This window comes from Taudactylus pleione, unplaced genomic scaffold (genome assembly GCF_031769625.1).
Source record: "Taudactylus pleione unplaced genomic scaffold, aTauple2 ptg000019l, whole genome shotgun sequence".
Classification (NCBI taxonomy): domain Eukaryota; kingdom Metazoa; phylum Chordata; class Amphibia; order Anura; family Myobatrachidae; genus Taudactylus; species Taudactylus pleione.
The window spans coordinates 16,712,146-16,737,100 of NW_028284421.1; the positions used below are offsets into that span (position 1 = coordinate 16,712,146).

At 39.3% G+C, this 24,955-nt stretch overlaps 1 protein-coding gene and 2 pseudogenes across 4 annotated transcripts in view; 1 reads left to right on the top strand and 2 right to left on the bottom strand.

The window, feature by feature from the left end:
- The window catches only part of SHF (Src homology 2 domain containing F), a 336,957-nt gene that overhangs the window by 80,333 nt on the left and 231,669 nt on the right, over positions 1-24,955 (bottom strand). For all 4 annotated transcript variants that reach the window (XM_088445631.1, XM_088445614.1, XM_088445623.1 and 1 more), the window contains one exon: positions 1,422-1,593. In XM_088445631.1, the coding sequence (XP_088301757.1) occupies positions 1,422-1,593 (172 nt within the window). The remainder of the gene's footprint in view (positions 1-1,421; positions 1,594-24,955) is intronic.
- On the bottom strand, positions 9,864-9,982 carry LOC148540352 (5S ribosomal RNA; annotated as a pseudogene).
- Positions 11,150-11,268, top strand: LOC148540353 (5S ribosomal RNA; annotated as a pseudogene).

The window sequence follows — 24,955 nt, forward strand, 5'->3', positions numbered from 1 at the left end:
AATAATTCACCTCTGTGTATAATCCTTTGTGGCATTCATGGATAGCAGTCTTGTATTATAATTACTAACACTAGAATCGTTGGAACCAGTAAATAAATATCACTCAGATGGTTTGCATACAATATGAATTTCTTGGACGTGATGACATCTGAGAGAAGAGTGATAGAAGTTTGGGATTTACGGCATAAAAAGCATACACTTGGATTAAGAGGTGCTGCAAACAAATCCTGCTTTCTTTCCTAAAGTAGTGATCAAGTTTCATGTAAACCAAAAAATTATACTTCTTCAACTGTATCCAGAACCAGATGGAAAAATTGCCCACATTGGATCTGGTTAGATCAATTTCTTCTCTCTAGAAAATAATTATATCATTAAAACAGGATCATCTGCTTGTACTTCCTGAAGGTCCACATTGGTGTCAAGCTCCTTCCAAAACCACACTTGCAGGATGGATTAGTAAAGTCATAACACAGTCTTCTAAGTAAAAGATGTGAGGTGCTGAAGACACTGAGGGCACATTCCAGATTAGTGGAGACCTCCTGGGCTCACCGGGTACAGGGTTAAACAGATGATCTTTGCATATCAGCAACATACTGTAGTCTTCAGTTAACACATTTTACAAACATTATCTTCTGGATGTCATTATTTCAGACACAGATTCTTCAGACAGTTGATCAAATATAAATAGAATTTTTTGTTCACAAATTAATCAGAGCTTTTTTTTTTAACCCTTCATATTTTTGATTGTTTGGGTACATTCTATATATCAGGACTGCCATGGAAACGGGGGTTAATTTTTTTTCCTGTCTATTCCAACCAAACAAAGATTAAACCATATACAACAGAGCTGCTTTGGAGTTTGATTCTGCAAATTTTCTTTAATTTACATTAAAAAAAAAAAAAAAATTTTAAAATCTCAATAAAATAGGTTTACAAAAATTTCAAAAAAGTGTTATTCAAAATATAGAGTATTCTAAAATCTGGTTTATTGTAATTGCATGTGATCCTATATTTTCATAAAAATCTTCTTGATATAGATGGATACAAAATGTTGTACATTACTAGTTTCTATTCCTTCCAGCCAGTTAGCACTGGCATTAACTTTGATTTTATGCATTAGATATATCTGGATATTCACCTAATGATCACAAAATGATCTCACTAGAATCTGGGATTGGATTTACTGTACAAATAAATGTTGGTACTTTTTAAAGAGTGAGATACAAGCAACTACTACTATGTATATGTTTGCAGTTAGTACACATTTAGCAGACTTTTTTTTTTTTTTTTTTAAAGAAAAAAAATTATAAAAATTCCATTGACTGAAAAGTAAAAAAAAAAGATATTTTAGTTTGTTTAGCACACGGTCATACTAGTTGTAAAGCTAGGTTTAATTGTGCCTTAATATTGTTGATACTTACAATTGACTCTCTAATGGCAGTGAAGGGTCTATCCTTTCTCCCAATGAGTTGGTATGTTCTACACTTGGATTCTTGATAGCCTTCAAATTCCCAGCTGAGTGTCTGTGCGTGTGTCTGTGTTTATCCTCTCTTGATGGTGACATACCTGTTTTATCAGCACCATCAAACTGGGCTAAAATAAAAGAGAAAAACTATAAAACTATAAAATTTATTATCACAAAAACAGGAAGAAACACAAGTTCAAGGGCTGCTTGTTCCCCTCTTTTAGCAGTGATTTATATGAAGCTTTTTAAATTGTGAACACTGATTATTTAAAAAAAAAAAATAAAATAAAAATCAGATCTCCATGTTTAGGGCACCCCAACTCCGAATTTTACACAGGGATCCAGGAGCCTTTATCGATGCTACTGATTAAGGCATTCAGGACACGGCTCTGCTGATCTGGATTGGGCCCAGTTTCTGTCCAATCAGCTGCAATGTATATTGTTTATCCATAGAGCTAAGAGTTTCAATCTCATATCTAGCCACACTGACAGCACTGTCCTCTCCATGTGCTGCTGATTTTTGGGCTAAAAGCAGAAATACTGAGAGGTTAGGTATAAGGGGAGACCCCAAGTAAAGGACTATGCAGAGCAGCATGATTGTCCATTAATAAACAGCAATTATGAAAATGTTATATCCAAAGTCCACAACTTTCTAAAAAGTGATTACCTTGCTTATGGCACTGTATTTGTAAACATTTGTATATATTTGTATATATGAATATCTTAGCAATTGGCTGTAGAATAGTTTTAGAAGCAATTTAGTATTTCATTCAGTGACTACAAAAATATAGGTTTAATCTTTTTGAGTTTTTATATTGTTAACATTTACAGAACTAATTTTTCAACTGTGCAGAAATTACTGACTGGTGATGAAATTCTATTTAAAAAAAGAAAAAGAAAAAAAACTTCCCTCAGAGAAACTACTTGCAAATGATAACTATATAACAAGTTACTCAAGATATTTTTGCTCATAAATCAACATGTTGTTATTTGCAAACTGGATTATTAAATAATGAATTATTGTCATTCAGACATGCAGTAAGCTCATAGTTGGTCTTATGGATACAGGGTGGATAAATAACTAAAAAGTAAACCATTAGATTTTTTTTTTTCATTTATTAAACAATGAGCATTGATAAATAGCAAAAAAAAAAACCCTTGTTTACTTAGTTACATAGTAGAATAAGGTTCCTTCATGCCCTCACTTTATAAGAATCCCTTCCAGAATTCTATGACCTTCATTTTAAACTAATCTCCCTAAAAGGAAAAAAAAAATCAGCAATTTCTACAAATACTAATTTTTAAGGATTACGTTTTCCTTGTGGGGTCCATACATCAGTAATCAATTGGGGTAAATTCTCCAATTTCCATATGATTGTGTTAAAAAAAACTGACAATGTATTGGGTTCACCGATTGCCAATTCTGACAAGAAAGCGTTTAGAATTGGTGAATCAGATTGGCCAACATGTTGGATTTCACGGACCAATCAGAGATGTAGACTGCGGTGTATGGTAACAATCAGCCAACTTCAGACTGTTATTACTACTTTACTAGTAAAATTAGCTTTTTTATGATTTGCAGATCTGATCTTTGGATTAAAAAGCTCTGCAAATCACTGAAAAATATCGGAAATGTATGGGCGCATATCAGTGGATTGGAGAATTGATAAATGGAGAAAAAAAAACAGAATCTGTGAATAATTTTTTTATGCGATTCCTGATGTATGGGCCCCATTAGTCATAAGAAAATTAAGTCCCTTCGAGAAAAAAAATGCACTCAAAGCGCATGTAGAGTGTTTGGGTAAGCTGTGGCCAAGAACTTTGAATGGATGCATTAAATCAGCAGGAAACTAGTTGAAATGTCCTTTATTAGAAGTACTTTAACTTATTTTAACATAGTAAAAACCATCAGAGTCTGTATAAAACAGCGAGACGGCTATAAACAGCAAGGTAAACACAGCCAAAAGGAAAGAAAATAGGAGTAGGAAAAAAAGCTGGTATACAGATTCTTCTAACGCCAAATCTCGATACAGTATCTTAGAAATATATGCTGTTATCTTGAAGTAAAATCTTTAATGTATCCTGAAAGGTTGATGGAGAACAAAAAGACCATCAGTGCAATGGCAACACCAGATGACAAAACATCAATAGAAAAAGGCTGGAGGGGGCAAGGGATTACGATGTACACAGATCAGATCAAGAATACATTACTGTTTAACGGGCCATCGCATCACTATTTCTGCCCATTTTCTCCCACTGGATACAAAGATATTGATGTTACCTAATGCAGTCTCACAATATAATTTATCACCTCTTCAACTTGTCTCCACTATAAGCAGCAGTTCTAGAGTTAATAAAGGTTAAGTGCTGCATTAGTATTTTTATTTTTAGTTACTCTACAAAAACAGTACAGTAAATAGCAATGCAATTTGTATCTGGGCAGGGGGGGGGGGAAGAACACACACACTAGACAACAGTGATGTAATATGTAGGATTTTCACTCCAGATTGTGGAATGGCATAATCAAAGTTATTGCGCAAGTGTAAATACTGAAATTCTGCCAAGACACAAAGGATTCATAAGCTTGACATCATAAGCTTTTTTTAATTTATTTTTTAAATATTTTATTGTAAGACTACAGAATACAAATATGGTCAGGTACAATAAATAGAGTAGACGGCTGCCAAAATGCATAAGACGCTGCCTCTCTTCCCTATTATCTTTAATAAATGTATTGCCATGTGTGGTAAAGAGAGTACTTTGCCACATTCTGATGTCCAGAACAGAACTCGCTCCCTAGGACAAGGGGCAGTCAGGGTTAAGGATCCTGCTGTCTCGTACAAGAAAGGTTTCACACACAGCTGAGCTGCAAGGATGTGATTGCTTTAGTGTGTGTGAAGGATAAAAGGATTGTGGGATCCGGTGAGTGAGGCTTTCGATGCGAACAGCCAGACGATAGATAGGGCTGAAGGGGCATAGCTAGTGTCAGGTAGCAATTTCATTTACACAAATGTGATGATATAATATTTGTGGCAAGTAAAGAAGCCACCGTGACTGAAAAAACTGGTGTGAAGATTCATTCATTTGTAAGCGGATTCTTACAGTGGTGTCATTTGTTGGATCCTTCGGCCAGCCACGTTCTGTGTGGCAGAGACCAGGCGCTGCCTTGCTGGGTCGGGCTTCTGACCCGTAAAATTCAGTTTATTTGCACATGTGGAAAAGTTATACAAAGGGCAATGTGTATAAAGGCTATGCTGTGTCCTTGAAAAGAAATAAGTTTTGCACAATATGAATTTTCGCAAGCAAAAATAACTGTTTGTAAATTTGTTGCAGCACAAAAGCAACGGTTTGTGAATTTGTACCAGCAGGGAAAGTGTTATAAGTAGGAAGCCCAAGGGTGTTTCAGTTAAAGTGTTTTTTTTTTTCTTCTTTCCCTCTACTCTTTTCCCTTCCTTGATAAACCTGGGTGTAGTGTAGTTACCTGTGCACAAGACAACTAAAGGGGAACTAGTTACCTTTGTGTAGGCTGTGTAATCCCAATTAAAGGGGAATTTTTTGTTCTGTTTGATGTGTTATTGCTCCTCAGGAGGTAATACGCAGCAGCTGCTGGCATTTAAAATTATATGAGTGTAGAAACATTGGCCTATCGGTGTATGTTAATGCAGGCAAAATTTTGCTACTCGGTCAGCTCAGATAGCAAGATGGAGTAAATCCTCTGGGCCTTAACTAATGTGGCCACTAGCAACAAGCTCAGCAGGGCAAAATGCTAGCCGTTACTGAGGCCCAGATGGAGAGTAACAAATCGTTGTGGGTAGAGCTCAGTGAGCTCTGACTGGGTGAAGACGGGCCTGCTATGATGCAGAAAATGACACCCTCAGATGATGTTGAAGCCTTTCTGCTGTCTTTTGAGAGGATGGAAACTCATCTTAAATGACCAATAGAGGAGTGGGTTGCAAAACTGGCTCCTTATTTGATGGGCAAAGCAAAGCGGGTCTATTCAAACCTTTTAAGAGCACCAAATACTTTGCTTTTGGTCACTAATAGAGATCTATAATGTTATCCAATATTCATTTGCATTTTAGGGAACAAACATAATTAGCACGACTATTAACAGAAAAAATTACAGTGCAAGTTTTTTGTTCAATTGGATGGCGCGTGAATTAGGAGCACATAGCCGTGTTAATCAGAAATTGGGTGAGATAGGCACGTTAATTTTAGCGGCAAAAATGTTGCGGCTAATTGGACATGCCCCATTATCAAACCAAAGTATCTTTAGGCACACGCATGGGGGGTTTCTGAGTACCTAGAAACCCCCCTGCTAGCTGCTCTATCGCCACACAGCTGAAATTTTTTTTTTCTTTAGTAAATTTAGTAGCAATTTCATTTACACAAATGTGATGATATAATATTTGTGGCAAGTAAAGAAGCCACCGTGACTGAAAAAACTGGTGTGAAGATTCATTCATTTGTAAGCGGATTCTTACAGTGGTGTCATTTGTTGGATCCTTCGGCCAGCCACGTTCTGTGTGGCAGAGACCAGGCGCTGCCTTGCTGGGTCGGGCTTCTGACCCGTAAAATTCAGTTTATTTGCACATGTGGAAAAGTTATACAAAGGGCAATGTGTATAAAGGCTATGCTGTGTCCTTGAAAAGAAATAAGTTTTGCACAATATGAATTTTCGCAAGCAAAAATAACTGTTTGTAAATTTGTTGCAGCACAAAAGCAACGGTTTGTGAATTTGTACCAGCAGGGAAAGTGTTATAAGTAGGAAGCCCAAGGGTGTTTCAGTTAAAGTGTTTTTTTTTTTTCTTCTTTCCCTCTACTCTTTTCCCTTCCTTGATAAACCTGGGTGTAGTGTAGTTACCTGTGCACAAGACAACTAAAGGGGAACTGGTTACCTTTGTGTAGGCTGTGTAATCCCAATTAAAGGGGAATTTTTTGTTCTGTTTGATGTGTTATTGCTCCTCAGGAGGTAATACGCAGCAGCTGCTGGCATTTAAAATTCTCTCCTGGGCCTCACTCTCCTGCCGAAGCTCAGGCAACTGTGCCTGCTGTTATACTGTGCTGGCTGTAGGGGGAGCTGCATCGGCAGTACGCAGCCCTCCCAGGCAGTTCACATGAGAGCACCAGCGTTGTGAGAGGCTGAGAGTTGCTGCCGGCATTCTCTCCTGGAGCCGCACCGCAGGTCTGTGTATCGGCAGGGTGGGAGGTGTTCTTTAATAAATGATGCCAGAGCTGTATTTATTTGTGTTTTGAAGTGAGAGGTTTTGTGTGTGTGTGTCAGTGTGTGTCTGTGTACTCTGTGTGTGTATGTCAATGTTTGTGTCAGTCTGCGTGTGTCTGTTTCAATGTTCAGTGTGTGTGTCTGTGTAGTCTGTCAGTGTGTGTCAATGTTTGTGTCAGTGTGTGTGTTTGTGTAGTCTGTCTGTGTGTGTAAGTGTGTGTCTGTGTAGTCTTTGTTGGTGTGTGTGTCCGTGCCAGTGAGCGCGTCTATGTTATCAATGGAGGACTCGGTGTCGCCTTTTTATTTCTTGGAGGGGCTGAAAAGCTCCACATAGGATTTTCTCTATAATTGAACTAAACCAAACTTTATTCAATTCATCCTGAGTGCTGGACTATGCAACAGTATATGTGTGTGTGTGTGTATATATATATATATATATATATATATATATATATATATATATATTATTTATTTATTCAGTCAGATACAAGCAGCACTCCTCGGGTACTCAATAATCCAAGCTCGTTAATCCATTACTGTGAAACTTTTCAGATGCATTTTCCTTCAATAAGGCATTGACGAAATATGCAATTAATGCATCTGAAAATTTGCACAGTAATGTATGAGCAATCTTGGATTATTGAGTACCCAAGGAGTGGTACCTGTTTGTGTTTCGTTTTTTTTTTTTTTTTGGTTTGGAAACCCCCCTTTCAAAATCCTTCTTTTGCCAGTGTTAGGGCCGTATTCAATTAGACGTGAAAAGCAGAGATCCGCGGAAAAGTATCGCTGATCGACTTTTCACGTGGCGGAAACTTATCTCCGTATTCAATTCCATCCGTTTTTTGTGTACGCAGAAAGTCAATGCATTGTAATAGGCGAAAAAGATTCACCTCTGCATAGCAGGTGAAAAGAAGTGTTTTTTTTATTTTGGAGTGAAAAGGTGGGGAAACCTCTCAGACACCTTGGGACAGCCCCCCAAAGGACAACTGTGTCCAAAAATTCCCTAAAAAAATTTAACACCCCAAAAAAGTACTTTCATATTGGGGGGGGACAAGTACAAAGTGGAGGGACAAGCACAGAAACTAGCAAAATAGACTTTTCGGGGGTCTGCAAGGATGGGTCAAGTGTTTTTTTTTTAATTGCAGGTGCATGCTACAGGTGCGTTTTTCACAATTTGTTTAACTTCACTTTAGAGACTTTAAAATATGCTAGCACCCATTTTCAAGTACCCCAAATTTGACAGGACTACTTACTTCCACCAAAAACTACTGCTTTATTATTATTATTATTACCAGTTATTTATATAGCGCACACATATTCCGCAGCGCTTTACAGAGAGAATATTTGGCCATTCACATCAGTCCCTGCCCCGGTGGAGCTTACAATCTATATTCCCTACCACATGTGCACACACACGGGTTAATTTTGTGGGGAACCAATTAACCTACCAGTATATTTTTGGAGTGTGGGAGGAAACCGGAGTACCTGGAGGAAACCCACGCAAGCACAGGGAGAATATACAAACTCCACACAGTTAGGGCCATGGTGGGAATTTAAACCCATGACCTCATTGCTGTGAGGCAGTAACGCTAACTATTACACCGTCTGTGCTGCTTTATGTCATTCTTCATCACTTGTGCAAAAACGCTAATAAGAAGCTATTGAAACAACTTAAGTATCCCAAATAGCTTTACTAGGGCTATTTGAGGACATCTACATTGATCCCCAATGTTAGTGCACCTTTTTGGGGGGTTCAGGCTGATTTCACCAATTCTGACAGCACTTTCTGCCTTTTCCGACTTCACGGCTTGCCGTTTTCGCGTGGTTTGGAATTTAATAAGGCAAATAGCGGGGGCACGCATGATAAGTTTCCGCATCCAAAACACGCAATGTCGGTGAAAAGTCCGGCAGGCAAAACTTTTCCATGGGTGCATAACTAATTGAATACCTCCCAAAGTAGTTATTGATCTTTTTTTCTCAAGATATGGGGTAATAACTCACATAGGGTAATAACAATGGTGTATGCTTTATACATTAATATACTGTATAAAGCTTTAGTTTAAACAATGTAATATTAGGTACTTCATAATCGTTAGACTTGAACTGTATAATTGCTGGACAGTAATTGATCATTGATGGCTATTTCCAGAAACAGTCCAATTTATTTTGAAAGATTCAGTTAAATATGTTGATTTCATTGTGCAGTGATAGACTTACAGTTTATAAAGTCTACTTTAATTGGAAGTGCCAGTATTCTTGATACTCGTCCTATCCTTGGGTGTAAATTTCAGTGTTACAAGCTGTGGATTTTCCCATCCCATCTTTTCAGCGGTGTAGTATGAGCAGGTTAATTGTGTGTCCAGTGTGCTTCTGCCCTATAAAGTAGCAGGATTTGATCCAATCCATCTGATATTAGAGATACGAAAAGGTCTGAACTACAGAATTAAGGTCCAATGGTGTATGGTACATATGAAATATTGATACTGAACTATACTTGAACCCATTTCAATAGTCGAACAAAGGTATAGTCCTCAGTCGGTGCAAAAGCAACCAGCACAGATTGAAACCAGAAGTTTCACCAATACTTCAGATAATACATAAATAAACACAGTAGTGGTATCAATTCAAATAGGTGCTTATTTAGAAAGATAAGTCAATAAATTACTAGATAAATACGTTCTTGATACAGTTGATAGTTCTCCAGATCACAGTCCTCAACTCAATGTGATATTAGGCATCTAGAACCTTTATTCTCCGAGTAAATAATGCTTTAAAGTCCAAATTTTCTCCTTCTCCTCCGCCAGTATAACTCCCAACATGCAAAATATTAGAGAGGAGGTAGGATAGTGTAAAAATGTTTTATTGACAAGATAGTCTGAGATTATTCAAATGACAAATAAAGATCAGCATAACAATGAGAAAAATGGACTCCTACCAGAGGGTTTTGAGGCAGAGACCTCAAAAACAGTGGTGTTATAGAAGTTATTACCCGGGCATTCCACCGTTTGAATTCTAGGTATTTCCTTATACACCTTGACAATGTCAATATCAGCTCCTCTCCAACATGTTTCGATCACAACAATGGTCTTTTTCAAGGTGGAGGAGCAAACAGTACTTCCTGGTATTTATTCCCAGGGCAGCCAATCCTGTGGATTTCCTCATCAAACACCCTTTTATCTACAGCACTTGGTATTCCCAGGTGGTCTCCCATCCAAGTACTAACGTGGCCCAACACAGCATAGCTTGCAAGATCAGATGAGATTGGGCATGTCCAGTGTGGTGTGGCTGTAGGTATATCAACAAATTTATGTAAACATGTGTCATAACCATTTTAAATAGTTATAATAACATATATGTAAAAAAAGGCATCCAAATGATCACATTATATATTACAATGAGAATATATATATATATATATATATATATATATATACACACACATACACACACATTGTTGTTTTACACACATTATTTAACCCCATTCAGTATACCTCCTATTGGTGCTGCTAGGCATCCATCATATGACCTCATCCTATTAACCCCGCTGACTCATGTCCCGTGTTCCCTCATGATTCCGGTGGTTACTCTTACTCCATTACAGAGTTGACGTCACATACGCCCACTCGGAGGGTCCGATTAGAGTCACTTCCGCCAGTGCTAGCCTGTGTGCATTATGTGTGCTTCATTTATAGTGGCTAAATTTCTTCCACCCTTACTCATCAGGGATTTTTTTTCTCTTAATTTAAGCCCTGCTGTATCCTAGCAACTCCTTATGTCCATTGTTATAGATAAATACTGAATGGAAGATAATAGTTATAATGCGGTAATAAATACATAAAAAATATCAGAAATTCATACATATTGCAAACTATATAAAATCTATAACATTGTAGGAAACTCCATAAAACCAACGTAAATAGAGGTGTCGTTAAAAAAATTTATATATGTGTCAATAAATACATAGGCAAACTAAAAGTATAAACTAAAACTATCATGGTAAAAAAACAATATTATAAAAAAAAGCGTATTACAGCCAGACTAAAATACAGTGATACCCTTTTTTGTGTATCAAGATGTTTGTACAGTTATTACTATTCCAGAAATCACTTCAGCTCAAAATCATTATTCAATCCTTCTAGTAATAATGTATTGAAACGATAAATAAGTTCCATTTCAGTATTTGCTAATAGTCTTGATGTATCATGTTCCCTTACTTGTATGATCCCATAAAAATGTCTAATCTCTTTGGTAGAGCAATTATGTGTATTTTTAAAATGCATAGATAGCGCATAGCTCTCTAGTCCCTTTTTACTGTTTCTTAAATGTTCTGCTAACTGGACCTTCAAATATATATATATTTGTAATATATACTGTGATAATTTGGATAACTTTTTTTCCATATATGTTATTATACTATTTGAAATAGTTATGGCGATATGTTTACATATATTTGTCGATATACCTACAGCCACACCACACTGGACATGCCCAATCTCAGATGATCTTGGAAGCTATGCAGTGTTGGGTCTGGTTAGTACTTGGCAGGGAGACCACCTGGGAATACCAAGTGCTGTAGATAAAAGGATGTTTGATGAGGACATCCACAGGATTGGCTGCCCTGGGAATAAGTACTAGGAACTACTGTTTGCTCCTCCACCTTGAAAAAGACCATTGTTGTGGTCAAAACATGTTGGAGAGGAGCTGATATTGACACTGTCAAGATGTATAAGGAAATGCCTGGAATTCAGACAGTGGAATGCCCAGGTAATAACATCTATAAACACCAATGTTTTTGAGGTCTCTGCCTCAAAACCCTCTGGTAGGAGTCCATTTTACTCATTGTTATGCTGATCTTTATTTGTCATTTGAATAATCTCAGACTATCTTGTCAATAAGACATTTTACACTATCCTACCTCCTCTCTATTATATTGTATGTTGGGAGTTATACTGGAGGAGGAGGAGGAGGATGATGAGGAGGAGGAGAAAATTGGGACTTTAAAGCACTGTTTACTTGGATAATCAGAGTTCTAGATACCTAATATCATCACAAAGAGTTGAGGACTGTGATCTGGAGAAAATCAACTGTATCAAGAACATATTTATGTATTCATTTATTTGACTTATCTTCCTAAGAAGCATCTATATGAATTGATACCACTACTGTGTTTATTTATCAACATCAATAGTCACCTTATTTGGCTTGGTGCCTCTTTGGAATAATTGTATATGTTGTTTATCTGGATCCTGAGCCGATTAGGGATAATCCAAGGGGTGATGCCAACCTCAGCTGGATTGGTGTCTGGGCTGGCGGAGAGGCTGCCGGGAAGAGCCTACCTCGCCTATGCTGTATTAACCCCCCGGGTGCGCTGGCCTTATAACATGGCCTCTGCCACTGTCCCAGACACCAGACTGACTTGCCCCGGTGGTCTAGTGGGGGAGCAGATGCAGCGATTTGCTCCACTACAGCAACCTCTGGGCAGGTCACCAACCTCCGGAGGTATGGACTGCTATGTGGTTCCCCGCAAGCAGGGTAATCACCATACCTGTGCCCCGTGCTTCCGGCTGCAGTCCTATGTCCCAGCATTGCTGCTAGCCAAGCTTCGCTGGGGCCCTTCCGAAATCACCAGTCCAGTTACAGATTTTGCGGTGTTGGCGGGGGTAGGTGGAGTAACAGCACATGCATCCTTTAGGACACATAGCGCTGCTTGCCGTGAAGTGAAAATAAATAGAATAAAACCTAAAATAAAAAGCTTGGGACTGCCTGAGCATTCCGCCTGTTATAAAGGTGTGTCTGAATCCTGCCACACCAAATGAAAAACTGAATGCTTGTGGATGGGGCGGGGTATTTGTGGAGGAGGACCTGAGGCATCCTGGGACCTGAAAGCTTAACTGTTTGGTGCCTGGATCACTCCAACCACATTTCCCTATGGTATCCATTTGGACCCCTATTGACCCTCAAGAAGAAATTTTAAAAGTTTTTATAAATTGGCAAACTTTGATTACATTAGCACAGGAGAAAGGTTAGTTTGAATTGAAATCTACATACTTAAAATGTACATAAAATTATACTGAATCAGGTTTAAATAGCCATTACATAATTTGATACATTTTTTATATATAATTTTGGCTACATTTTTGGAAAAATATATTAGCCAGTTAAGTGGTTAATAGGAGGAAACAAGTTTAAAAGATATGCCCAGTTTTCCACTTAAAAATAATAATCTATGCATTCCCACTATGGAAACCTCACCTCTACGCTACATGGCACTGTGTAAGCCGATGCTCTTCAATGTGTTATCTCCACTCCTCTGCATCATATAATAAATACTGCACATCAATGTTACAGTGTATGGAATTTTTCGAGCCGTTATTAACTACCCTTGGAATTTCACTTCTTACACTGCAATGGAGGGTGGTAGGAGAGGCATGAGCTAAAAATTTTATCTTTTGTATGAGGGTGGTTCAATAAATAAGGTAACAAGACCTCTCATTGCGTAAATTTTTTCAAGTCATACATATATGTATAATCAATAGTATGGCCTTGGTACAGATTATGTTTCAACACAGTTCCTATACTTGTCTAAGCATTTGTTCTAATGGTACACCAAGGCATCTACCCCGGCATAGAAGAAATCAGTGTTAAGCACCTGAAGCCAGGACATACCAGCTTGCTGAACTTCACAGTCGGTTGTGAATTGCCTTCCACCCAGGTACTTCTTCAAATGATCTAAAGATTGCAAACCAATTGAATAATGCGATTTTTACTATTAACAATGTCAAACCACATTTATATGTTTTTGTTACCAAGAACATATGCTATTCTTTTCCGGTCTAAAACTGGCACATGTGCTACTGATGTAGGGCTGATTGCATCTGAAACTTAATTTATTCTTTTTTGGGACATATTTTAAGACTGCATTTTTTTTCAAATGGAAGATACATTCAACTGTACACAAGTCCCCAAGTGAGTAGCATAATGTTTAGTGTCATTCAGGATCTTTGTTTTCCCGCTAGTGTCCTTCACTATGGCCACTTCTGCTTCTAGACATTGTAATGGGCTGGTAGTGTGGCTTGTTCTAAGATGTTACAGCCAGACACCACCCAACCAAAAACATATGTCACTAGCTGCATAATGCGTACGAGTTTTGAGAATTTTTCCTCTATAGTGGAGAATGCTTAGCCCTGCTTATTATGGTGCTATATTTAGTAAAATTCCCCAATATAAGAAATTAAATGTAAAAAAAATGAATCAAGATCTGAAAATAATTTACGGGTATATTTATGAACAATTTTCTAATAAAAAATATGAAACGGGTGTTTTCACACCCTTTTCACATTATTTAGTATCACCTAAATGCATCAATGGGCAATTGGAGGTGAAATCTCAAATTTCTCCTCCAAGCCCCTTTTTTTTCTCTTTTTTTTTAATTTATTTCTTTTCTTTTATTTTTAAGATAAGCAGAGTGCATTTCCCATACTCGTAATGGGAACTGTGATCTGCTCAAATTTACTAAAATCTAATTGTGAAAAAATACCGGGGGAAGCCTTGTGATAATAATGCCTCCTGGAGATGGTGTTATTAGGGCTTTCCCCCATTTCACATTCTCTGGCTGATCACAGCAAAAAAAAAAAAAAATTGTTAAAGAAAAAAAAACACACACCTCCACCCAGGGACATGTTAAAGATCAGAGCCAATAATGAACAGCTCATCTCCATTTAAAACTGAAATCACAGGGTTGCCTACCCTCCGGATTCGGCCGGGAGCCTCCCAAAAATCGGGTGCAGCTCCTGGCCCCCCGAAAAGGCAGGCAAGCATCCCAGCGACCGACGATCCCCCGACACCCCAGCGATTAACTGTAGAACCCCGGCAGCAGGGGGGGGGGGGGGCTGGTGATGCGCATCATTTTGGTCCCACCCCCTGCTTCACAATGCCTGTATTATTGGCATTGTGTAGTGGGAGCGGGGCCAAATGACGCACCCATCACGCCCACAAATGGCAGTCATCAGCCACGCCACACACTCTTTGGCTGGCCACGCCCCCCTGCCCTGACGATCTGGCTGCTCCTTCCTGGAAGGAGCAGCCAGAAAGTCGGCAACTATGCATAGACAGGGAGGGCCAAATTTAATAGGGTGTGAGTTTAGAAAATGTGAGAGTTTAGCAGTAAACTCTCACATTGGTTGAGTTTTATCTTCAAAATGGGAAAACATCTGAATGAGATTTTAAATCGTGAGTTTTTTAAGTCTAAAAAAACATGCAAGTTCGCTCTGTTACTTTGTTTTTGGCCTCTATTACATTGGCAAAGTTTAAAAAGTGTCAGAAACTCTCACTTTTCTAAACTCTCACCCTATTATTACATTTGGCCCGGAGTGTCCATTTGACATTAATCCTTAGGCATATGTCCCCATATTCTATACATAGACAATTAGGGAAAAATAACACTCCACACCTGATCCACTCAAGTCTCACACTGTGATCGTGTCCATTTATGTACGTATTCCCTTTATAAAGGTTTAAAATGCAGGAAAGTGAGAAGGTATGCATAAGTGATATGTTATATACTGTCTCAATTTCTTCCAAAAAAAATCTATTGATAGCTTCAGAACTGATAAGCACTCAGTTGAAACTTCAATAATTGTAATGAATTTAAATTGCTTTGTAGATAAAACAAGACCTTTACTGTCCACCAGAAAGCTCAAAACAATTGATTTGCATATGTTTGCATACTGGCTGAATTTCGAACCAAAAGACCTGAAATGGTCTCTAACACAAATATATGTGTAAATGTTTATACATGCAAACATACTGTACAGAGCTATCAAATTTGATGAACACTGAACTATCCTATATATAAATCTTGAAGAAAAAAATTTCTAAAAACCATATTTATTTTTAGGTTTTGCAATATAAATATGTAATTTAGTGTGAGCATTCCCAATGAAATGAAAACAAAAATAAACATGAAAAGCTGATAATTACATGAGTGGCTATGCGGTCAACACAATTTATTATTGGAATTAGAGCGACAATTGCTGACAATACAAAACAAAATAAAAACAGCAGATGGCAGTATTGAACCCTTCCTTGAAGATGAAAAGAAGTTTCAGAAGTAATAAAAGTATATAGAGATCATATATATATATATATATATATATATATAATATATATGATAGAATTATATACCTATATACACACACAATATATACAGTCAGGTCCATAAATATTGGGACATTGACAGAATTTTCAGATTTTGGCCTCTATTCACCACCACAATGGTTTTGAAATGAAACAAACAAGATGTGCTTTAACTGCAGACTTTCAGATTTAATTTGAGGGTAATTACATCCAAATCGGGTGAACGGTGTAGGAATTACAACAGTTTCAATATGTGCCTCCCACTTTTTAAGAGGCCAAAAGTAATGGGACTATTAACTCAAAAGCTATTTCATGGACAGGTGTGGGCTATTCCCTCGTTATTTCATTATCAATTAAGCAGGTAAAAGGTCTGGAGTTGATTCTAGGTGTGACATTTGCATTTGGAATCAGTTGCTGTCGACTCTCAATATGAGATCCAAAGAGCTGTCACTATAAGTGAAGCAAGCCATCATTAGGCTGAAAAATCAAAACAAACCCATCAGAGAGATAGCAAAAACATTAGGTGTGGCCAAATCAACTGTTTGGAACATTCTTAAAAAGAAAGAATGCACTGGAGAGCTCATCAACACCAAAAGACCCGGAAGACCATGGAAAACAACTGTGGTGGATGACAAAAGAATTATTTCTCTGGTGAAGAAAAACCCCTTCACGACAGTTGGCCAAATCAAGAACACTCTCCAGGAGGTAGATGTATATGTGTCAAAGTCAACAATGAAGAGAAAAGTTCACAAGAGTGAATATAGAGGGTTCACCACAGGATATAAACCATTGGTGAGCCACAAAAACAGGAAGACCAGATTAGAGTTGCCAAACATCTAAAAAAGCCATTACAGTTCTGGAACAACATCCTATTAACAGATGAGACAAAAATCAACTTGTACCAGAGTGATGGGAAGAGAAGAGAAGGAAAGGAACTGCTCATGATCCAAAACATACCACCTCATCAGTGAAGCATGGTGGTGGTAGTGTCATGGCATGGGCATGTATGGCTGCCAATGGAACTGGTTCCCTTGTATTTATTGATGACGTGACTGCTGACAAAAGCAGCAGAATGAATTCTGAAGTGTTTCGGGCAATATTATATTCTCATATTCAGTCAAATACTTCAGAACTCATTGGACGGCGCTTCACAGTGCAGATGGACAATGACCCGAAGCATACTGCAAAAGCAACCAAAGAGTTTTTTAAGGCTAAAAAGTGGAATGTTATGCAATGGCCAAGTCAATCCCCTGACCTGAATCCGATTGAGCATGCATTTCACTTAATGAAGACAAAACTGAAGGGAAAATGCCCCAAGAACAAGCAGGAACTGAAGACATTTGCAGTAGAGGCCTGGCAGAGCATCACCAGGGATGAAACCCAGTGTCTGGTGATGTCTATGCGTTCCAGACTTCAGGCTGTAATTGCCTGCAAAGGATTTGCAACAAAGTATTAAAAAGTGAATGTTAGATTTAGGATTGTTTAGTTTGTCCCATTACTTTTGGCCCCTTAAAAAGTGGGAGGCACATATAGAAACCGTTGTAATTCCTACACCGTTCACCTGATTTGGATGTAATTACCCTCAAATTAAATCTGAAAGTCTGCAGTTAAATCACATCTTGTTTGTTTAATTTCAAAGCCATTGTGGTGGTGAATAGAGGCCAAAATCTGAAAATTCTGTCAATGTCCCAATATTTATTGACCTGACTGTATGTATGTGTATATATTATATATATATATATATATATATATATATATATATATATACACACACACACACACACACACACACACACATACACACATATACATGCACACTTGTGGATCTTTCATTTGTTATGACTCATACCAACATAACTGCTGATAATAAGTACAACAATTAATTGAAAGAATTAATTTTACAGGAAACTCAAATAGGCTGCTCGTAATGTCCACCCATATGCTTGAAAAAGTGTGGTTTGAATGGCTTGTGCAGTACAGTGATCCATAATTATTAACAATGCATCTAAAAATTACATCTGTCTTAAGAAATTCAGTTACATATCTATGTAGCTCTAGAAGTAATATTGAGGCTTATTGAGAATATAGTGTTTTACACATATATACACATCATCCATCATTGTTCTATTACAATATACTGAATAACTACTGAAAGCTTGGATAGTGATGACAAGAGATTAGATCATTCTGACAGGAAAAATCTCACACCTCTGCCAAGTTCAAATATAGCAACAGACCTTTAAATTTAATGTAGAAGCTTTCCCAGCTATCCTTAGTACACATGTCAGCAAGGACAAAAAGCATGTGTGTGGTTTTTGATCAACCTAGAGCTTATACATCCCCCGCACCAATACAAGAGTCTGGCAATAGACGTGGAGTTTAAATTCATAAAGAGTTGGCTGTTTGAAACAAATTTACTATTAACATCTAATTGGAGTACTTCAGATCACTATTGCGTATTGTAAGGATAATTTCAGTGAAGATGAGGATCAGGGGTCATTCCATGTCAAGTGGATAAGTTCTGAAGATCACCCTCACCTGCTGACTGTGCCCTTCGGAGTCAGTGACCATTGCACTCACCCCCACTTTGAGGGCCATAGTTTTCCTACTATTGCGTATTGTGCACTAAAATTTTCCCAAAGTTAATGTGTCATATATGCCAAATGTTATCAAAATTGGAGAGTCAGGTGGGGACGCCTGGTCCACTTGACATGGAATGACCTTCAAGTGTCTTTCGATTTTTTTCTTTTCACTTCAAATCGTAATTTGGCTACCAAATCACTAGGGTGGCTGGCAAGAACTCTTGTGATTATCAATATGATATTGGTTATTACGGTATTTTCAGAAGAGGCCACAAAGTTTTTGGATTTGCATATATGCAACTGTCACATCATTTGTGTGCTGCATCACTCGTCTCTAACAGCTACAGTATATGATTTAATACAAAAAAACTGGAAGTGGTTGGTTTGTATATTTAAATCCCACTCAGTATATTTATCCCAGCACATTAGTAAATTAAATAAATTTGCTTCATTGGAAAGAATGGATTAAGCTTCAAATTAAATTATATAAAATACTCTACAACATTTTCAATAGATAGCTGTAAATGAACCAACCTGGAATAATAGGTGGCCTGTATCTGTCAAATCAAGTTTTATGAAAAAAAAAAAAAGATATTTAAGTGAAGAGCAAAGAGGAGGAGATAAAAAAAGAAAGTATAAATAAAGATCATGAGTAGGCAGAATGGGGAACAATGGAATATTTTGCCAAAATTGCTCCAACACATGAACAGCAGCTTTTAAAAAATTGTCTTTAACAGCTGTAGAAATTACTTAGTCCACAGGTTCTCAAACTCGGTCCTCAGGACCCCAAACAGTGCATGTTTTCCAGGTCTCCTCATAGAATCACAAGTGAAATAATTAGCTCCACCTGTGGATCTTTTAAAATGTGTAAGTGAGTAATGACTACACCTCTGCACCTGCTGGGTGACCTGGAGAACGTGACCTGTGTGGAGTCCTGAGGACAGAGTTTGAGAACCACTGACTTAGTCCAGCACGATTGATACAGGAGAACAGTCACAGCAGTATTAGGCTGGGTATACACTAAACGACCCTAGAATCTTGCCGATTGTCAGGGCGATTACCCTACAGTAAACACTAGAAGATTTAACGAAAGACATAATGATCACTCATTCCTACCTTCATTAATATGCACTGCACCGCATGGGATATCGTGTGATTGGACGTGCAGTACGGTCAATCATACGATGTCGCTGATGACACGCGGGAGCATGCAATCACAGGTACACATTAGATGAGGTTTATGATTTGTCGTTCAAATATGTCTAAAATCGTCAAATCATACAATTTATCATGTAGTATGTACCCAGTAAGTCTTAGTAAGAGTATACAGGATGTATGAATAGAAACAACTAAACAGAAAATTAGTAAAGGTGCATACACACGTAACGATTTTATAACTAATGATTTTCAGTCAGATAATCCCTTGAAAAAGTGAATGATTTTTTTAAGCGTAATGAACGATTTTTACGACGATAAACGAAAAATGTTCCTTCCCTTAATGAAAATCATTATGTTGGACAGTCTGAAATGGACAATGAACTACAAACTACAAACAGGAGTGCGCTTGAACGTTTACCCGCTACCCGCTTGGTTCCCTGTCAGGCGGGAGCTGCTCCAGCATTACCCGGCCACATCCAGATACCACGACAGCTGCCAGGCTGGAGACGTGCTGTCTCCGGCTCCCCGCCGCTGCCCACCTGACAGGGAACCGAGCGGGTAGCGGCAGCGGCGGGGAGCCGGAGACAGCACGAGGTAGTGACCTATCACTAAAGGGGAGCACACGGGCCTATCTCCTTCTGACCTGACTGTGGGTTCTCTCGTCACACATCATGTCTGGGAACTTTGAGGACTCCGTTGGGGTGGAAGTGATCAGCGACAGCTTCTGGGAGAGTCTAACTATGAAGTGATGAAGATAAGAAATTGAAATATATTGAACCTTGGGAATACCTCATGTTTTGAATACTTCATCAGAGTTTTTTGATGTAAGAGTCTTTCCTTTACGTTCTCTGACAGCGCTGGACTGAAATCCTATATATTCTTGTGTATTGTCTGTTATTAAGAGGCGTGTAGGGAGTCTCTATAGGTATCAGTGACTGCAGCGTCGATTGCGCAGACTTCAGAACCATCTTTTGTATATATTTAATAATTTGCCTTTCATGCAGACAAATGATTATTTAATCGTATTGTGCTAAAAGCTTACATTTAATTTAGGCTGCAGAGAAGAATCAAAGTTAATACTCGATTGGTTGCTATGGGTTACAGGCAGCACAGTAATGCTATTTGTACAATGGTCTGAAATAAGCCTCATACTAATTTATGTTTTTCGACGGAACTGGCAATTCCAGTAATGTTGCGTAGAATTCAGTAATAACATACTCAGCATATTCCTATTTCTGCAGACACATATTACAAGGTTCACATGAATTATGCACTTTTTTCCGATAGTTTCTTGGCAACTACATGAATTACTGTAAGCCGATATTATTAAAATGAACAACTCCTCCCCTTCCTCAAATACATTGTTTTTACTTTACATGAAAATATTAGAACAAATTACTGCAAAAATGGGGAGAGTCTCCATATAAATTGAGCTTTGCGAAACAGCATTTTTATGTGCAGTTATCAAAATATTTACGTACAAACCTTCTTGAAGTTGTGATTTGTACATAATGGTGAAAGCTTTTAAGGTACCCAAGAAAACACCATTCTACATATGCAATTTAAAAAAAGGCATCCAAAAATCTAGAAAGTATAATCTGTTAATGAAAAGTCTAATGCTGGGTACACCCTGACAGATATATCGCCCGTTCCATTGAACGGGCGATATATCTGTAGTGCATCGGAGGGTGTGCACAAATGACATGTCTATAAACGACGTCTTTCACAGACAAATTCACATCTGCCATGCAGCACAGCCATTGCCGATATATCATACAGATATATCGGCATATCTGACTGTGTACAGGCGATCCGCCGACCGCCAGTACACTTGGTACACTTGCTGCAGGATGACTGACATCTTAACCAGTTGTGATGTCAGCGCTTACACATCGACCGAAAGATTTGTTAGTGTATATGCACTTGCCGTTCGTTACAAAGGTCAGCCAGATGTGTACCCAGCTTGTGACAGATACAATTATACATTCTGCCCATCCTCCAACTATATTAAACCTGAGGGGGGTTGTATAACAGGGGTCAGGGAACCGTTTTACCTTACACCAAAATATATTTAGATACGCCGACGTTACCCCCTTGATTTGAAAGGAAGGAAATCATATAGTAGTGGTGCCCCCATAGTTATGCCCCTGTAGTAGTGCCCCCATATAATGCCCCTGTAGTGCCGCTTGTACAAAAAAAAAAAAAAAAAATTACCATAATCCCCTCTCCTGCATCCACTGCCGTCCTGTCCGCCCGACTGCTCCTCGGAACTATGACAGTCTCTCCCATAGTTCGCATGGAGAGAGTCGGAAGCTGGAGTTCAGAAGAGAACTCCAGCCTCCGGCTAACGCGGCGCTGCAGGGAAGGAGCCGGGCGCCCACTGGTAATAACATCTCAGCGGGCGTCCGGCCTAGAGCCTGTTCTCAGCCTTCCACTTGATGGATTTGGACGAAAACTTCAGAGTGGTAACACTGGATCCTAGAAAACATACTAGGGGGTTGAGGTCCCGGTAGGAACTTATGTTGGTGTACGCTGGGCAGAACTTTGATCGGGGATGCTGGGAAGAACTTTGACCTTGGGAGCCTGTTCTGGCCCTTCCACTGGATGAATTTGTCAGACCTCAAATAATAAAATGTGATAACTTGAAGATTATATATATATATATATATATATATATATATATATATATATATATATATATATATATATATATATATATATATATATATATATTAGGGGTGAGCGGGTTCGGATTTCTGAAATCCGAACCCCCCCGATCCGAGTCCGATCCGAGTCAGGCTCGACTTTTCCCGCCTGACTCGGATCTGAAATCGAGGCAAAACGTCATCATCCCGCCTTCCGAGTCTCGCGGGTTTTGGATCCTATATAAGGTACCCGCGTCGGCGCCAATTTCTCACTCGGCTGTGGACAGTGAAGAGGGAGGGTGGGAGTTAGGGCTGTGTAGTGTAGTGTAGTGCTGCTGTTGTCCACTACTTCAAAGTCCATAGGGGCTGGCTGTGTTGTGCTGTGCTGCTGTTGTTAATAGGGGCTGTGTCCACTACTTCAAAGTCCATAGGGGCTGGCTGGACTGTGTTGTGCAGTCAGTTCTCCATAGGGGCTGTGTCCACTCCAAAGTCCTGTGCAGTGTCCCAGTCCTAAAGGGGTGCTGTAGTGTTGTCCAGGGGGTGCTCTGTCCATCAGGGGTGCTCCCCCCAAGTGCTAAAAAAATTATATATTTTCTGTGTTTGTGAATTGTGTGCGCAGTAGCCGCACGTGCATCAACAAAGTAGTGCCAAGCGTGCGCCTGTGTCATAAGTAAAGGGCCGGCTGGCTTGACCGTTAAAGGGTGCTGTAACCCCCAAAGTACACTCCAGTCCAAACCAAAAAAAAAAGAATTTTCTGTGTTTGTGAATTGTGTGCGCAGTAGCCGCACGTGCATCAACAAAGTAGTGCCAAGCGTGCGCCTGTGTCATAAGTAAAGGGCCGGCTGGCTTGACCGTTAAAGGGTGCTGTAACCCCCAAAGTACACTCCAGTCCAAACCAAAAAAATAATAATTTTCTGTGTTTGTGAATTGTGTGCGCAGTAGCCGCACGTGCATCAACAAAGTAGTGCCAAGCGTGCGCCTGTGTCATAAGTAAAGGGCCGGCTGGCTTGACCGTTAAAGGGTTCTGTAACCCCCAAAGTACACTCCAAAACAAAAAAATATATATTTTCTGTGTTTGTGACTTGTGTGCACTGTGGCTGCACGTGCATCAACAAAGGAGCTGCGCCAAGCGTGCGCCTGTGTCCCATAAGTAAAGAGCCGGCTGGCTCATTTCTTAAAGGGTGGTGTAACCCACAAAGTGCACTACTCTCCAGCAAAAATAAAAAAATATTTTCTGTGTTTGTGTGCGCTTTAGCCGCACGTATATATCAATATAACATAAATGGAGGACCAAACTTTCTCCGATAAAAATAAAATAGGGAAAGATCAAGAACCACTTCCTCCTAGTGCTGTTGCTGCTGCTGGGAGTTGTTCATCATCCCAGAGAGGAAGTAGGAACATCACTACTTTTACTAAACAATTGACCCTCCAACAGTCCCTAGCGATGAGGATGAAGTACGACAGCAGTCATCCTGAAGCAAAACGTATAACTGAGGCCTTGACTGCTATGTTGGTGTTAGACGTGCGTCCGGTATCCGCCATTAGTGCAGTGGGATTTAGACAATTGATGGAGGTAGTGTGTCCTCGGTTCCAAATCCCGTCTAGATTCCACCAGCATCCTCAAAGCAGCAGCGACAAGCGTGCGTCTGTCTGTTAAAGGGTGGTGACACCCTCAAAGTGTGCTACACAAACAATTAAAATATTCTTCTTCTTTTTTCTGTCTTTGTGAATTGTGTGGGCTGTAGCCGCACCTGCATCCTTAAAGCAGCAGCGACAAGCGTGCGTCTGTCTGTTAAAGGGTGGTGACACCCTCAAAGTGTGCTACACAAACAATTAAAATATTCTTCTTCTTTTTTCTGTCTTTGTGAATTGTGTGGGCTGTAGCCGCACCTGCATCCTTAAAGCAGCAGCGACAAGCGTGCGTCTGTCTGTTAAAGGGTGGTGTAACTCTCAAAGTGCTCCAAAAAATAAAAAACTATTTTTTTAATGTGTTTGTGACTTGTGTGCGATGTAGCCGCACTTGCATCCTCAAAGCAGCAGCGACAAGCTTGCGTCTGTCTGTTAAAGGGTGGTGACACCCTCAAAGTGTGCTACACAAACAATAAAAATATTATTCTTTTTTCTGTCTTTGTGAATTGTGTGGGCTGTAGCCGCACCTGCATCCTTAAAGCAGCAGCGACAAGCGTGCGTCTGTCTGTTAAAGGATTACATCGGTGACAGCATCCAAGTAGGCATGTCAGACAGTCCGTACCTGTACTGGCAGGAAAAAGAAGCAATTTGGAGGTCCCTGTACAAACTGGCTCTATTTTACCTGAGTTGCCCCCCCTCCAGTGTGTACTCCGAAAGAGTGTTTAGTGCAGCCGGGAACCTTGTCAGCGAAAGGCGTAGGAGGTTGCTTCCACAAAATGTGGAGAAGATGATGTTCATAAAATGAATTATCAACTCTTCCAGGGAGACCAGCCTCCAGAACGTACAGAGGGACCTGTGGTTCCAGCAGGGACGAATTAATACTCTGTGAGGATGAGGATGTACACACTGAAGAGGGTGAGGAATCGGTGGATGAGGAGGAGGAGGATGACATCTTGCCTCCGTAGAGCCAGTTTGTGCAGGGACAGATTAATTGCCAGCTTGTTTTGTGGGGGCCCAAACGAACCAATCATTTCAGCCACAGTTGTGTGGCAGACCCTGGCGCTGAAATGATTGGTTTGTTAAAGTGTGCATGTCCTGTTTATACAACATAAGGGTG